At 40.1% G+C, this 14,454-nt stretch overlaps 1 protein-coding gene across 3 annotated transcripts in view; it reads left to right on the top strand.

The window, feature by feature from the left end:
• Positions 1-14,454, top strand: part of ZNF385D (zinc finger protein 385D) — a 786,854-nt gene that overhangs the window by 566,417 nt on the left and 205,983 nt on the right. For all 3 annotated transcript variants that reach the window (XM_072948880.1, XM_072948876.1, XM_072948891.1), the window contains exon 3: positions 5,764-5,906. In XM_072948880.1, coding sequence (XP_072804981.1) covers positions 5,764-5,906 — 143 coding nt within the window. The remainder of the gene's footprint in view (positions 1-5,763; positions 5,907-14,454) is intronic.

Genomic DNA, 14,454 nt, shown 5'->3' with positions numbered 1-14,454 from the left:
TCTTTTTTAAAATTTTATTTTTTATAGGTTCCATATATGAGTGATATATGGTATTTTTCTTTCTCTTTCTGACTTCACTTAGAATGACAATTTCTAGGTCCATCCATATTGCTGCAAATAGAATTATTTTATTCTTTTTTGTGGCTGAGTAGTATTCCATTGTATAAATATACCACATCTTCTTTATCCAGTTATCTATCAATGGACATTTAGGTTGCTTCCATGTCTTGGCTATTGTATATAGTGCTGCTGTGAACATTGGGGTGCATGTATCTTTTTGAATTAGAGTTCCCTCCAGATATATGCCCAGGAGTGGGATTGCTGGATCATAGGGTAAGTCTATTTTTAGTTTTTTCAGGAATCTCCATACTGTTTTCCACAATGGCTGCACCAAACTGCATTCCCCCCAGCAGTGTAGGAGGGTTCCCTTTTCTCCACACCCTCTCCAGCATTTATCGTTCGTGGACTTCTGAAGGACATGGCGAATTCTAACTGAAATAGTTGGGAATGGATGTGAGTAGTGTTCCATGTATATCAAATCAGGTGTTTTACAAGGAACTACTTAGGACTGGATGTTGTATAAAATGCTCTAGATATTTTTCTGTTAGGTATGACTATTCTGAGAAGTTTGGCAGTTTAATCACAGCTCACTATTGACACTATTGAAATATACATATATACAGATAAGTATATAAAAGAATATATATAAAATTAAATTGATGGTAAAGGAAAAAGATGTGATAGAAATTATTCCTCCCATCAGGAAATCAGGGATTTTGGCTACTTCCTATAAATAATAATATTATTATATATAGTATAATATTATTCCTCCCATCAGGAAATCAGGGATTTCTCTGCTTTCTATAAATAATATTATAATATATATAATATAATGTATGTTATTTGATAATAACATATTTAGCTGTATATCTATATATTTTAATGATTCACAGTTCTAAAGCATGTACTGTCATGAATATTTAACAGCATCAACCCTTAATCATTTTGAGCTTTGGTTTTGTCGTTTGAGGAAATGAATGATTAAGTAGCAGGTGAAGCTGTCAGGACGTCTGTGACTGATGAACCTCGGATAGATCAAGTGCAGAAGTTCAAGGTTAAAAGTGTCACATGAGGGAAAGAACATTATCCGGCTCTTGAGGAATATTTCAAAATACTGATTTACAGAGTGACCTTTTATTGTAAAGTCTTTCTTTCTGCTGGGATCAAAATAAAAAAAGTGAAAAATACTCAGGTGCTTTTAAAATCATCTTGATTGACCACTTTCAGGGAGCCTGGATTTCTGTCTGGACCACCTTGAACCATGGCTCCTTTGGAATTTATTGGGCTCATTAAAAAAATATCCCTCACTCAGTGGTCACTGGCCAGACCCACTGCTCGGCACTCTATAGACTTTCTCTCTAATACGATAGAGTCAACTGACAACCACTGGTTTACAAGATAAACCAGTTATTTATCTGTCTAAGATATTGAAACACACATTTCCAAATTTACATTTTTTATTGAAGTATTGAAGTCAGTTTACAATGTCTCAGTTTCTGGAGTACAGCATAATGGTTCAGTCATACATACACATACATATATTCCTTTTCATTGTAAGTTACTTTAAGATACTGAATACAGTTCCCTGTGCTCTACAGAAGAAAATTCTTGTTTCTCTATTTTATATAATAGTAGTTAGTATCTGCAAATCTCGAACTCCCAATTTATCCCTTCCCACCTGTTTTCCCCCCAGTAACAATAAATTTGTTTTCTATGTCTGTGAGTCTGTTTCTGTTTTGTAAATAAGTTCATTTGTGTCTTTTTTTTTTTACGTTTTAATTAGATTTTCAAAAACGCAAACTTTTGAAGTGAATGCACCTTACTTCCTCAGATAGTCTCTATTAACAGCTAGGTTATTCTGGTACTTTTTGCAAATGCACAGATTTGTACTTCTGTGAATACACAGCTGTCTTGTGAGCAGACCGAAGCAGTCTGTAATATGTTTGCACTATAGTTCAATTCCAAATTCTAAATATGAATATAAACTAACAAAACCAGTCATCAAAAAGGGCCGGAGAGTTTTGTGAACTTACTGCATCCTATTTATCTTATTTACCTTCATTATTCAACACCTTTTTCAGTATAACTATAATAATTAATCTCTACTCAATAAAATTTTTTTAGTTTGTTGACTTTCATGGCATATAAGAAATTTGGCATAGAGTGTCCATAGACAAAGGACATGAATTTGTTATTTTTTCAGTGTCTATTCCACAAAGGCTTCAAAAACCTTTTCTCAAATTAAGAACATCAATATTTCCAGAAACGTGACACTCCAATGAATAAAGCAAAACTTGGTAAATAATAACAACAGAACAACTCTTTTTTTAAACCTGTAGGCCTGTCTACAAATTCATTATATATTTTGATGTTTATCATTGTTGAGATAATTTTATAATAAAGAAAAGAATAATAAATATGTATTCATGTCCTAAATATAATAACTTCAATTTAAAAAAATGAAAGAATGAAATAGTTGTTTTCTCAAGGAGCATATTTAATCAGCTTTGCAGGGGAAACATATTTTGTTTGCTGCTTTTGATTTTACACTATTTGCAAATAATGTTCTTGCTGTTGAGCACATACAGATTGCTATAAGTAAAATGTTTGAGAATGTATCCTAATTTTAAAGGCAGAAATATTAGCCCCAGATAATTTTTAAGATGTAGCCTCAATTTTGTGCCTCAATTTTAAGCCATAGATTTGGAGGCAGTTCTCTGTGTTAGAATAAAGTAATCCGGTGTTTCACTTAGACCCATGAATTGTTATACTCTGGTGTCATAGGTCACGTGCTGCTGGATGTGGACTCTGAGACTTTACTGGGCACCATCTCCTGCGAAGAATCAGAGATTCAGGCCTGAGCAAAGGGAGAAGTTGAACTGTGATGCAGTCACAACAGAGGTCTCAGTCTGTCCTAGGTTCTATGAGGTGCTTTAGAGCTGACATAGAGCTTCAGGGTTGCCCTGGCTTGAGGCAAGGGGGAGAAGGCATTAAACCCCTGCATGAATCCATCGTTACCTGGGGCTACCAGCCCCTCTACTTGGGAGGGACTTTGACCCTGGTTTAAGCAGCTCCCTTTGATCCAAGGCAGTGCTGGAAGAGGATCCCAGGTAGAGACATCAGTGGTGGCTCCCCAGCAGTTGGGGGGATATGTGCCTTCGTTGGGAAGGGGGATCTCAGGAGCATACCACAGCATCCACTACACCTGGATTTGCAGAGCAAGTAGCCAAAGAATATGTGGTCACGTGTTCTTTGTTTTCCACTGATCTTTCAGGTTTCTCCCTTCAAACAGGTAGTAGGGGATGGACACAAGTAGTAGCTTCACCTTCTCCCCAGTTTTATGACTCTGGTGTTTTCTTTGTCTCCTAGGTAGGAAACTCCCGTTGCAACACTGAGAAAGAGCCTTGAATTATCTGTATAATGGAATGCAAAGGAATTAAGTGTCTGGGAGAAAGGAAGGCCGGAGTTAACTTCCCTGGCAATCAAATCAACATATATCTATTCTTTGTTTCTCTCATTTTAGTGGATAAAAAAAGAAGCTTGAGTTTGCCCTGAACCTCTTTGGATATCCTGAACCAGAGAGAGACTGATAAATGAAATAATTACAGAATATGTTCCTGCTAAATTGTATTCTTGTAATTATAAGAATAGAATATCTCTTTGGATGCAACACAAACAGCTAAAGAGTTTATCAACTTATTTCTTTCTCCATGATATTATGTTGGCCCTTACCCGATTTCTGAGATTTTAGGGTCAAACAAGGTAATCAGTGTGCATGAATAAATACTTTTTGCAAAGGACGTGATACAGATAATAATAATTTCTAATTATTTATTGAAAGCTCACTATTATTTTTGTAAACCTGTTAAGCTATACCACTGATTCCAACTCAAACTTATTTTACTCCTGAGTTTTCTAAAGAGACATCCACCAAAATTTTATTTTTTGGTTCTTTAACTTTTCATCAAAAGAGAAGTTGTCAGCAATACCAAAGTCATGACAGGTCCATCACCAAAGTTCTATGAATGTCCTCTCCAAGCAAGTGTACCGCCAGGTGGGCCATAAACTAAGTTTACGATGTGCTCTGGTGAATGTAGACGTGTTATAGTTTGCTTTTATCTGTTTGTTTTAACGTCTGCCCCGCACTTCCTGACTTGGACTACTTTTTATTTTAATTCGTTGGCAGATTCAGACTTGCTGTTACTGGCCTTGTGGTTGCAGAGGAACACTTCAAGAGGGAAGTGAAAAGAGGCGGGGGGAAATACTGGTTGTGTTAATTTGGCTCCAGTTGATTTTATACTTGGAGCCAGGAGAGCTAATGGTTTTCCTGGGGATGGTTAATTAAATCCTGCGCTGATGGCTTCTGTTACACGTATTAAGTCACCCACCTTGTTAGTAGATCTTCTGGTCCAGTAGGGTTGGCTTTAGCATTGGGGGATCATTTTTTAAGTGTTTACCTTTGTTCGGGTAACTGGCTGAGAGCAAGATGATGGGGGTGTGCGTGCAGTTGACCGGCACTGACTGTGAGATTTGTAAAGATCATTTGTGTGGGATTTCACTCCACTTTGTTTTAAAAACAAGATAGCAGGCAAGTACGCAGCACAGACAGGAACCTTTCTTCTCTTTTCTGTCTCTTAAAATTCTCTTCCAGGAGAACAGCAAAAATCCCACTGCATTTTGTTTTCCTAATGCTTCTTGGATTCTCACCAGCAGGGTTTTTTTTTTTTTTTTTTTTTTTTAACAGTCTGTTGCTTGCCTCTCAGATTAGAAGGCTGGCATAGTTTAACAGTTTCCTAGGATTCAAACAGCCTTTAATTAACAACAAATTGATGTTTTGGAATGTTACCAAAATATGGGAGACAGAACAGGAAAAGTGGGCTTCTGTCCTTTTACCTTCTGAATGCACTGGAGTCCTAGGAAGGGGGCAAAGGTGCGATTTCCTTGCAAATAGCTGATTGCCCACTGATATGCAAAGGAGGTGTCTATGTTGCTATAATATCCCATTGCCTGCTCATCGGTGATCTTCTAAATTCCACCTGTTCGTGACTGGGAAGGAGGCAGGTTGTCGTTGAATGTTCAGAGCCACAGGGGTGTAAATAGCGCAGGGACTGCATGATTAGTAGCTGGATTTGCTGGTTTTAATCTTCCAGTTGCCAAGGCAGTAAGGTGTGGCTGCCTGTGTTTGTGGTTAAGTTCCTTGTCCCTGCCAGGTTCATGTCATCTTGCTGCCAGAGTTTTGGAGGTAGTAGAAAAGAGCAGTTCTGTAAATTAAACGCTCATACTGGATGCATATTTTGAGCAAAAGTTAGTTTTCAAAGAGGGATGGGGGAGCAGTGGAGGGGTCTCCCCTTTGAATCAAGGGATCATGGCTACAGATTTGTTACTGACTCAATCCAGAGCTCTAGGCAGGAAAAGAAGGATGGATTGGGGAATATGATATGTCTGAAATGTTAACAATTCCTTGCATTAATTGGATAGTTCTAATCCAACAAGGAAAAGGGAGCAGCTCCACAGGCTTCCTCTGCTTCAAGACACAGCCGTGCACTGGCCGGTCCCCAGTTGAAGTCAGCACACTCCGTGCCTTGTTTTTTTCCAGTGATCCTTGAAGCTGGCCTTTTGGTCTCAAAAGAGACTGTGGTGTTTGCGTATTGTATGTTTGACACGTGCGATGCCCCTGATCGTTCCCTTTTCTCTCCTGTGCAGGTGGTACGTGCCAGAGCCCTGCTCTCCCAGCCCTGGTCCGCCCACCAGCCCCTCCTCTGCAACCATCGCTGGACATTAAACCGTTTCTTCCCTTTCCTCTTGACACTGCGGCCGCAGTCAACCTCTTCCCCAATTTTAATGCGGTAAGTCCTGTGGCCATCTGCCTGTGCCAGGGTGGTAGGCACTGGAAAACCTTAAGGGCCGGGGTGAGCTGGTCACTACCTCTATTTCACTCTATGCTCTATTCCATGGCTGGTCCGAAAGCACAACAAAGCTAGTTGTCTGCCTGGTGGTAAGGTCCCCAGAACCAGGTGCCTTCAAGGGAGAATGAAAGGAGAGTCAATCTGACTGGGTTGACCCTGAGTTCATGTCTCCCTTTTGGTATCTTTCTAGGCAACGCTAACCTATAAAGCTTTTATTTTATTAGGTTTTCAAATTTTATTTAGTTTTATTTTTTTTAGTTTCTTTTCCATGCCAAGTTCAATTTAATTGAAATTTAACAAATTTATTAGAGCATTTGAAGGCAAGTAGCTGTCTAATAATTTAAACACGTCTTTCTTCTCTCTGGGCCCTCTTTAATTTTTAGATCTATTACATCTTTTCTAATTGAATAAAGAGGACCCTGGTGTTAATCACAACAGAGATAGACTCCAAGGTACAGAGCACATTTTTGCTTCTTAACTTAAAACAACATAGCGTGCTGGTAGCAAGAATTTTCTTTTTTTTTTTTTTCCTTCTTGCTTAGCCACAGTTCCTCAACTTAAGTCTTTCTTAAATTACCTTGTTTGGGGAGCTTTCTCAACAGCCTTCTCAACAGCAATTCAATCCTTACTTGCTTCTGTTTTCACTCTTAAGCGTGTTTTTGCAGGTTGCCAGAGTCCTCGAATTCATCATCATCTTTCTTTTGTACAAGCAGTGAGAATATTCTTAGGATGGAAACAGAAGTAAGGGTTGAAAAGGTTAGAAGCCAGTAAGTGACATTTTTTTCTAATATCATCTGATTCAGCTTTCAGCGGTTATTAGAAGGCGAGGCTGAGTTTATCAATGACAGGACTTGTCAACACACCCAAAGTGAAGGGGATTAAGACGTGAGTCACTGAGTGCCCAGGGAGCTAAATAACTCAGATTTCTTGTTGCAACATCTTGTGCCCATGATGGACTTAAAAAACAACTCGGCCCACAATTAGATCATTCTCTTTCAGGAGACAGAAGTGGGTCTCATTTTCACTAATAATACTTCATCAGGGGACTTCGGACCTGCCAGTAAGATGCTACGGTTACCTGCTGGCCTTTACTGAAGGATAAGGGAGAATTACAGTGATGGCTTTGTCTTAGGGGTCATGAAGGATTTTCCATAGGGGTCTTATTTTGAAATGGATGGAACAGAAACAGAGCAACAAAAAGATCACATTTCCAAAGTAGAGGTTTCTAATTGTAGGTGTTTCAATAAGAGTAGAGAACAAATTGCTCCGAATCAAATTCCCTGCTTCTTGAACGACCACGTTACAGTCCCTGGGTTTCCTCTCTCTGAGCTCCTTGCCTGTTCTTCTCTTAAATGACTTCTTAGCACAGTCTTGCTTCTCAGGAGGACACCCAGAGATATCCCATCAGGGTGTTTTGTGTGACCTCCTGTCACTCAGGTCTCATGTCAGCTTTAGAGAAGCTGAGGTAAAACTCCTGGAAGGTTGTAGAAGACTGGGTTTAAAACTTTTGCTTTGCCCTTTGGGTCACATTATAAACAAAACGGTTCATCTGATTGACAGTGAGTATTGTTCGTCATAAAACAAAGATGAGTGATATACTGAGCTATAGGATACTGAGCACACCTCTTTAATCTCTTTGCTGGTGTGTCCTCATCTTTAATGTATAGGGAGTGGATCTGATAATCTCTTCCTTTGGGATTATACTGCCTAAACTATCTGAGCATTTGTGGGCATAGACAGTCCTGTAGGGGGTCAGGGGGACTCTGAGCTAGACTGACTCAGTTCAAGTCTAAGAGCCACTACCTTGGGTAAGTCATGTTATCCCCAGGTATCTCCATGTCCTTATAAAACGGGATGAATACTGAACCTACTTCATCAGCTTGTGGTAACGATGACGTGGGTTAAATCACTTGGCCCCGGCTCAGCATATAACAAACACTGTTTGAGTACTAGGCATTGTGTTTATAAATACCCTGTAAAGCCTCATAGTGAATGTGAAAGTTCACTGACTAACCCATTGCCAGAGTTTTACTTGGTTCTTTTTCTTCTGTGACTGATTTTGACTTGTGGTGGTTTGTTCCACTTAAAACGAGAGACTCTCTGTTGCTGCACCTATTGGTTATGTCCTTCCAGGGCCGGTCAAGCTGCAGCCAGTCACAGATTAAGCCACTCCTTGCTTCCAACTGGGCGGAATGGTTGCAAAGCCCCAGATTGGATGGCTTTGGACTGAGAATTAGGGGGTAGAGCATCTCTCCAAGTAGCAGCCTGAGTTCTTGAGTTTGTAGCAGGTGTGACTCTCAAACCACAAATTCAGGGTGTATTAAATGTAACTTTTTATTGCTCTAAGTTGGTTTTATCTCTGGTTCAAAAGCCCATTTTATTAGTGTGCAGGGAAATGCAATTGAATTGTTTTCAGGGTGTGCCAAGTTTCTGGAATCAAACAGACTATCCATCCAGCTTTTGGTGGGAGACTTCCTCTGCTCATCAAGTTTTGCATCCACATAGGCATTCCTGGGATGGTGAGTCCCGGTGAGCATGGTCCTGCTCTCGACTTCGGAGGCACAGATTTGGGACGCTTCAGTGGTCCCTCCTGCCTGGATAGGCCACGTTCCTATGACCTTATTGCCACCCTACAACCTCCCCTCACCTGACCTTTTGAAACAAGGTCCGTGGTGATCAGAGACTGTCGTCCTGTTATATTCCTCCTCTGAGCATATGAGTAGGGAATCATCTGTCTATTTGGGAGTAAGGTGTGGCAGAATGGTGAAGGAAAAAAATTTAAGTATATACATGTAAAAAAATCCGTAAATGGTTATCTCTGATTATTACCCTTAAATAAGAGTATGAAACCATTGGGTTTAGATGTGAGTCAGGAAGAATCATGAAACATCTGTTAAAAAAAACCAACAAAAACACAGTTAAGAGAGAAACACAGATGTCAGATTTCAGCTGGGATATGGACGTAAGAAAGGACATTCAGTTGAACCCTTAGGATTTCTTAGTCTACTTAGAGCCGGCTTTTAAGGAACATCAACAGAAGCTGCTCCCTTGAGCTGGGGTTGCTGTATCTCTGGATGTTCCAGTAGCTTTCAGGCAAGAGGAAGCATCCTTTGAATCCTTCATCATACCCCCATCCTATCCCTCAATCTCTTAAGACATCAGAGTTTCAGTGCTCAGGACCATTCTTATCTCGGTGATCCCACTCTGCGTGTGCATTTCTTAAAAGGATCCAATCCTGGAAGTAGGTGAATGATATTTAGTAAAGAAATACTTCTTTCCTACGTAGTCTGTGCTTTACCAAGCATCCACTATGTGCTTGGAACAGGGATCACAAAAATTAGGTTATGAGCTCTGTCATTAAAATACTTTAGTCCATACAGAAGCAGCTGGAAAAAAATAAACAAATGTTTGCAAATGTGGGTGCTTTTATAAAGAGTGATGTACAAGAGAGAATGGCAGCTCAAGGACAGGAGTGAAAGGCTGTCCGTATGGTTGTCTTACTGAGGGTTTGGTGAGAAAAATAGAAACCATTCTAGGCACGCAAACAGGAAGGGAATTAATACAAGGATTTAGATGCTTGGAAAACCTTTGGAGGCACTGGCAAGCAGAGGGCAGAGAAGGCTGTGTTGGCTCTTGCTTTTTTCTGCTTGTTTCCTTGGAGTCAGGCAGTTGCAGAAATACAGGATGCCTGTAATCCCAGTTACTTTCATCCACAAAACTTACATTATGACTCTGTCATGAAATGCTTTAGTTTATGAAATGCCTCCCTTTAGTGGGATCTAAGGCTGACAGTTGCTGGCAGAGAACCTTGGGAGCATAAACCTCAGGCTTCCTGTCCTTGGGTTGTAAGGGGGAGCACGGAAGAAGCGAGGCAGTGCTGAGCTGCCAACAGGAGACTTGATGTGATGGTGGAATAGGAAGGCGACGTGGGATCAGAAAAGCTCAGTGTGTCTGCAGTCGTGGGCAAGAGGCTTAAATCCATTGGCGCCCCAGTGTCCTGCTCCACAAAATGATAATGACTAAGTGTCTTGTAGGTTTGTAGCTATCAGAGAGGTAGCTGAGTTTTAAAATGCTGGAGATTAAAGCAGAGAGCGGGCTTAGGGAAGACCCTGTAATGTTTGGATTGGAGCACCCCAGTAAAACCTGGCCATGCTCCATGATGGCTTTCTCCAGCGGTCTCAGAATTTCCTTTCTGTTTTTTATATTCTGCCCAGTAGTTGTGACAACAGTGGATAATTGGAATGTCACTGACGGGGACTGACGTGAACCTGACTCTGTGTTCCCCATCTGTGGCGGTATTTCCTGTTGGCATAAGCATTAAATGAGTAAACTTGACCTAGAGCACCTGCCTACACCAGTAAATATTGCGTCTTGTCCCTTCCAGAAGATGCACACGGAAGCATAAGGAGGTCACGCAGAGGGCAAAGAGGCATAAAGGTGGGCAGATGCAGAACATGACTATTTTGCTTTCAGTTTGCTCTGGCTGAATAGTCTTTAATATTAAAAAAAATAAATCAGCATAGAAGTTTTGACTCTGTGCTGTTCCTCTGTATACTGTGCTTTCGTCACCAGGGAGCAGATGGGGAGGAAGGAAGCAGGCAAAGAGAGACTGACAGAGAAAAAGGGATCAGATCCTAGCACCTGACTTGACTCTAGTTAGTTGTTGTTTTTCTAAAACAGCAGCCCTACAGACAACCAGCCCCACACACTTGAATGTGGCATTAGTTTGGGTTCAGAAGTTTCATCCATTGGGAGGCAGGAAAGTGAACTTTATGTGTTTTAGGGGAGTGTTTGCCATGTTTAGGATGCATATGAATCCCTGAGGGAATGGTGTTAAAATGCAGATTCTGATTTAGTCTTTCAGGGGTAGGGCTGGGATTTTGAATGTACCTGGGTAGACGGAGGGGAAGCCAGGAAGACGACGACATGCTTTGGACAATTCCTACACTCCTGGAGAGTATTCCTTCATTCACTTAACAAACATTTACTGAGGGTCTGCAATGTGCCTGGCCTATTAGGACTCAAGGGCAACACTAACAGGCTGAGTCTTCACCATTGTGGCACTTAGAGGACTTTCTGGTGTTTGCGTGGTGGGGCTTTGGGGACATCGGAAGGTATCAGCAGCTGCAGCTGGTACAACCAGGTCTAGTACGACCCTTCTCTGGTTGTGTTTTATCTCCCAGAAATACTCGGAGCCTTGCTTGTGGGGTGACATTGTTCAGGACCTCGGTGACAGCTGCCATTTATTGAATGCTCATTATGTGCCAGGTATCTGAAATCACTGCTTGCATCCCAACTGGTGAAAAGCAAAAATTTTGCTATGAAAGTTTTCAGCTTTTCTGTAGAGCCACAATTTCAAAATTGTTGGAGAGAAAAATACGTGGATGAGTTTTTCATTCATTTATTCATTCAGTGAATGAGTTCAAGAGGTCACGCAGAGGTGGCCAAGGAAAACACTGTATCAGACAGTTCTATGCAAGCATTTTGTTGGGAAAATGGAGTGGAATCACTAAAACATTCTGTAAAGAACTCAGGAATTAAATGCTGAAATAAAAGCCTTTGAAAGCAAGTGCTGACTAATTTCAAGAAGTCACTTGGAGGTGGCCAAGGAAAGCTTATATGATGAAGGTGGGTTTAATTTGGGATCTGAGATTAGTTCCACATGTATCTTGTTCATTAAGATACAGAGCCTGGAATATTGCAAAGACTCAATGCATGTTTATTGCATGAATGAGTGGATGGTAGATGATGTGTGATAGACAGATAGATGTGTAGATAGATAGACAGACAGGAAAAATGCATGATAGATAACTAATAGAGGAGAAATAACCATTAGACCTGTATCATAAGAAACATAATTGGAGGAGTGGAAGTTAGTGAAAATTTTTAAAAAATTCTAACTACCCACTGTTTCATACATTAGAATATTTCTAACTGAAATGATTAATTCAAGCAATTCTTAGGAAACATAAGGACACGTAGTATCGAGCCATCCCTCCCTTTAATATGCATTCGTCATTTTATGTTGGCTCAAGCATTCATTTACTCCATTTGTTTAGAAGGACAGTGGTGTAAATGAATGACAAAAAGTCAGAACTCAGAATAGAACATCTATTCTGTTCAAGTTTTTGTTATCCTGGGATATAAACCCTTCAGGCTCTTTATGTGCTCCATCTTTAAAATGGAAATACTCATAGGTACTGGCACATTTTGTCTCCTTTCCTTTTGAAACTTATTCTTCACTTCGGCTCTCCTGTGTCTCTGTACTCTGTTCCCCTTGCCAGCTGTGAAGATGCCTCCCTCCCCCAGCCAGTGTTGGAGTTACGGAAATGTTAACCACACCTCCGTTTGGTGGATTTAGAGAGATGTCAATTAAATTCAGTTGACACCTTAATAACCATCCTTACTAAGTTTTTACAACTGCTGCTGTCACTAAAATAGGTGGGGAGCCAAGGTCAAATTATGGGTAGAATAATGAACCTGTTTTTCTTGGTCCCAACTAGTAAAAGGTGTGGAGATTTTTTCAGGTGAAAAAAATGCTGTGGTAAATATGGTATTGAGGGCTAAGTTCCTTGTCCTTTGAAGACAAATGTAGCAGATTACTAGCTACTTCTGTGTGTTAAATATGCCATATGTGCACAGGAGAAGCGTCTTAAGAAACGTAAGGTTTTGAAATCTTCCATTATATATTTCACACTGAAACAGATCTATAAGCATGTTTGCTGAGCCCTACCCCTTCCTGTAAAACCAAAAATCGTTAGTCTTATACTTTTATATAAGTTGTAAAGTTGTGTAAGTTGTAAAAGTCCCAATTTATAGGGACTCTCAAACATAAAATGACTTAAATCCAGAACATCTAGGCTTGAGAATAAAAGATAAACAGTTGCCCTAAACACAATTTTTTTTTCTGTTTTAATACTTGTTTACTCTTTGACCAGGTAACATATTTTCCTATCATTCAAATATGATGAGAACAAAAATGTCTCCCTGCTGCTTTTCCCCTGCCACTCAGTTCTCTCTTTCATGACAATCTGCTTGGTAAATTGTTTTTTGATCTCTTCCTTCAGTGATATTTGGAGGTCTGAACACGTTCCTGTCACTGAAGTTTGAGGCCTAATATGCATTACACATTTATTTTCCTTTATCAGTGTATCTAAGCTTTGTTCTTGCAAACATATGTATTTGACCCGTCTGCTAGTCTGACTTTCTTACTACAATCCTGGGCAAATACGGAGACCTGAATAAGAGCCAATCTAAGTTCCTAGCTTATTGTGGGCTCTGGCTGCTCTTTGGGAGATCCCCACTCCAAAGTTAGATATAGACATTTTAAAAATGAAAGAAACTTTTTTGAGTTAATTTGTGTCTGCTCCAACTTACTTATTTTACAGATAAGCCTAGAATGATTGAGAGATTTCCAGTTTCACGGCTCGTTAGTGGCAGAGATGAGAACTGAGATTCCCGACTTCTGTTTCTCATAAGGATGCTAATCATTGCATCACAGCACTGTGGATTGAAATGTACCCCCCAAATTCATAACCCACAGTGCCTTAGAATGTGAGCTTATTTGGAAATGGGGTCATTGAAGATGTAATTTGTTAAAATTAGATCCTTAGTGAGCCCTAATCCAGTATGACTGGTATCCTTGTAGAAAGGGGAAATTTGAACACAGACACAGGCCTAGAGGGAAGATGATGTGAAGAGACACAGGGAGAATGCCTTCTGTGAGCCACAAAGGGAGATGTGGAACAGATCCTTCTCTTGTGAGGGAAGGTGCCCACCTTCAGGAGGCACCCCCTCTGCTGACACTTTGATGTTGGACTTCTAGCCTCCAGAACAAAATACATTTCTGTTGTTGAAGACACCCAGTTTGTGATACATTGTCATGGCTACCCAAATAAGAATGAATTCTTGCAGCCATCTAGTCTACCTTCCTCCACTTGCACTCTACAATGTTTCTGACAGCTTGTCATCCATCTTTTTACTGAACTATCTCCATTATCTCCATGGTAAATAAGCCTATCCCTGGGGAGAAGGATTCTACACCATAGGTCATTTACACTGTATGGAAGTTCTCTTTGGTGCCCCTTCAGGCTCCCTGTAATTACTATAAAACAAAGAAGGAGATAAAACACAATAATATGTTGCCTTTTTTTAATTAAAAAAAATATTGATCATAAACTAAGTGACAAGGGCTATTACGGAAGGCAATTTTACACCCACTTTTTAAAAAAATCTGATTTCGTAACAGCCTTTCATGTTACAGATACTATCTGGATGATATAGGTAAGGAAACTCAAAGGTGTGAAATAAAATAATTTTTTGCCCCAAATTACACAAGTAAAAATCACTGAATCATGGCTGGATTTAGGTGTAAAGTGATCTGAGTCCAGGGCAATTTCATCCACAACATAGCTAGCTGATCTCTTGCCTGTAAAATAGTTGTAGTTTCTTTAATTAGCTGTCAGAGCCTTGGTACACATTAGAAGCT

Source organism: Vicugna pacos, chromosome 1 (genome assembly GCF_048564905.1).
Source record: "Vicugna pacos chromosome 1, VicPac4, whole genome shotgun sequence".
Classification (NCBI taxonomy): Eukaryota; Metazoa; Chordata; class Mammalia; order Artiodactyla; family Camelidae; genus Vicugna; species Vicugna pacos.
This window is presented reverse-complemented; position numbering and strand designations above follow the sequence as displayed.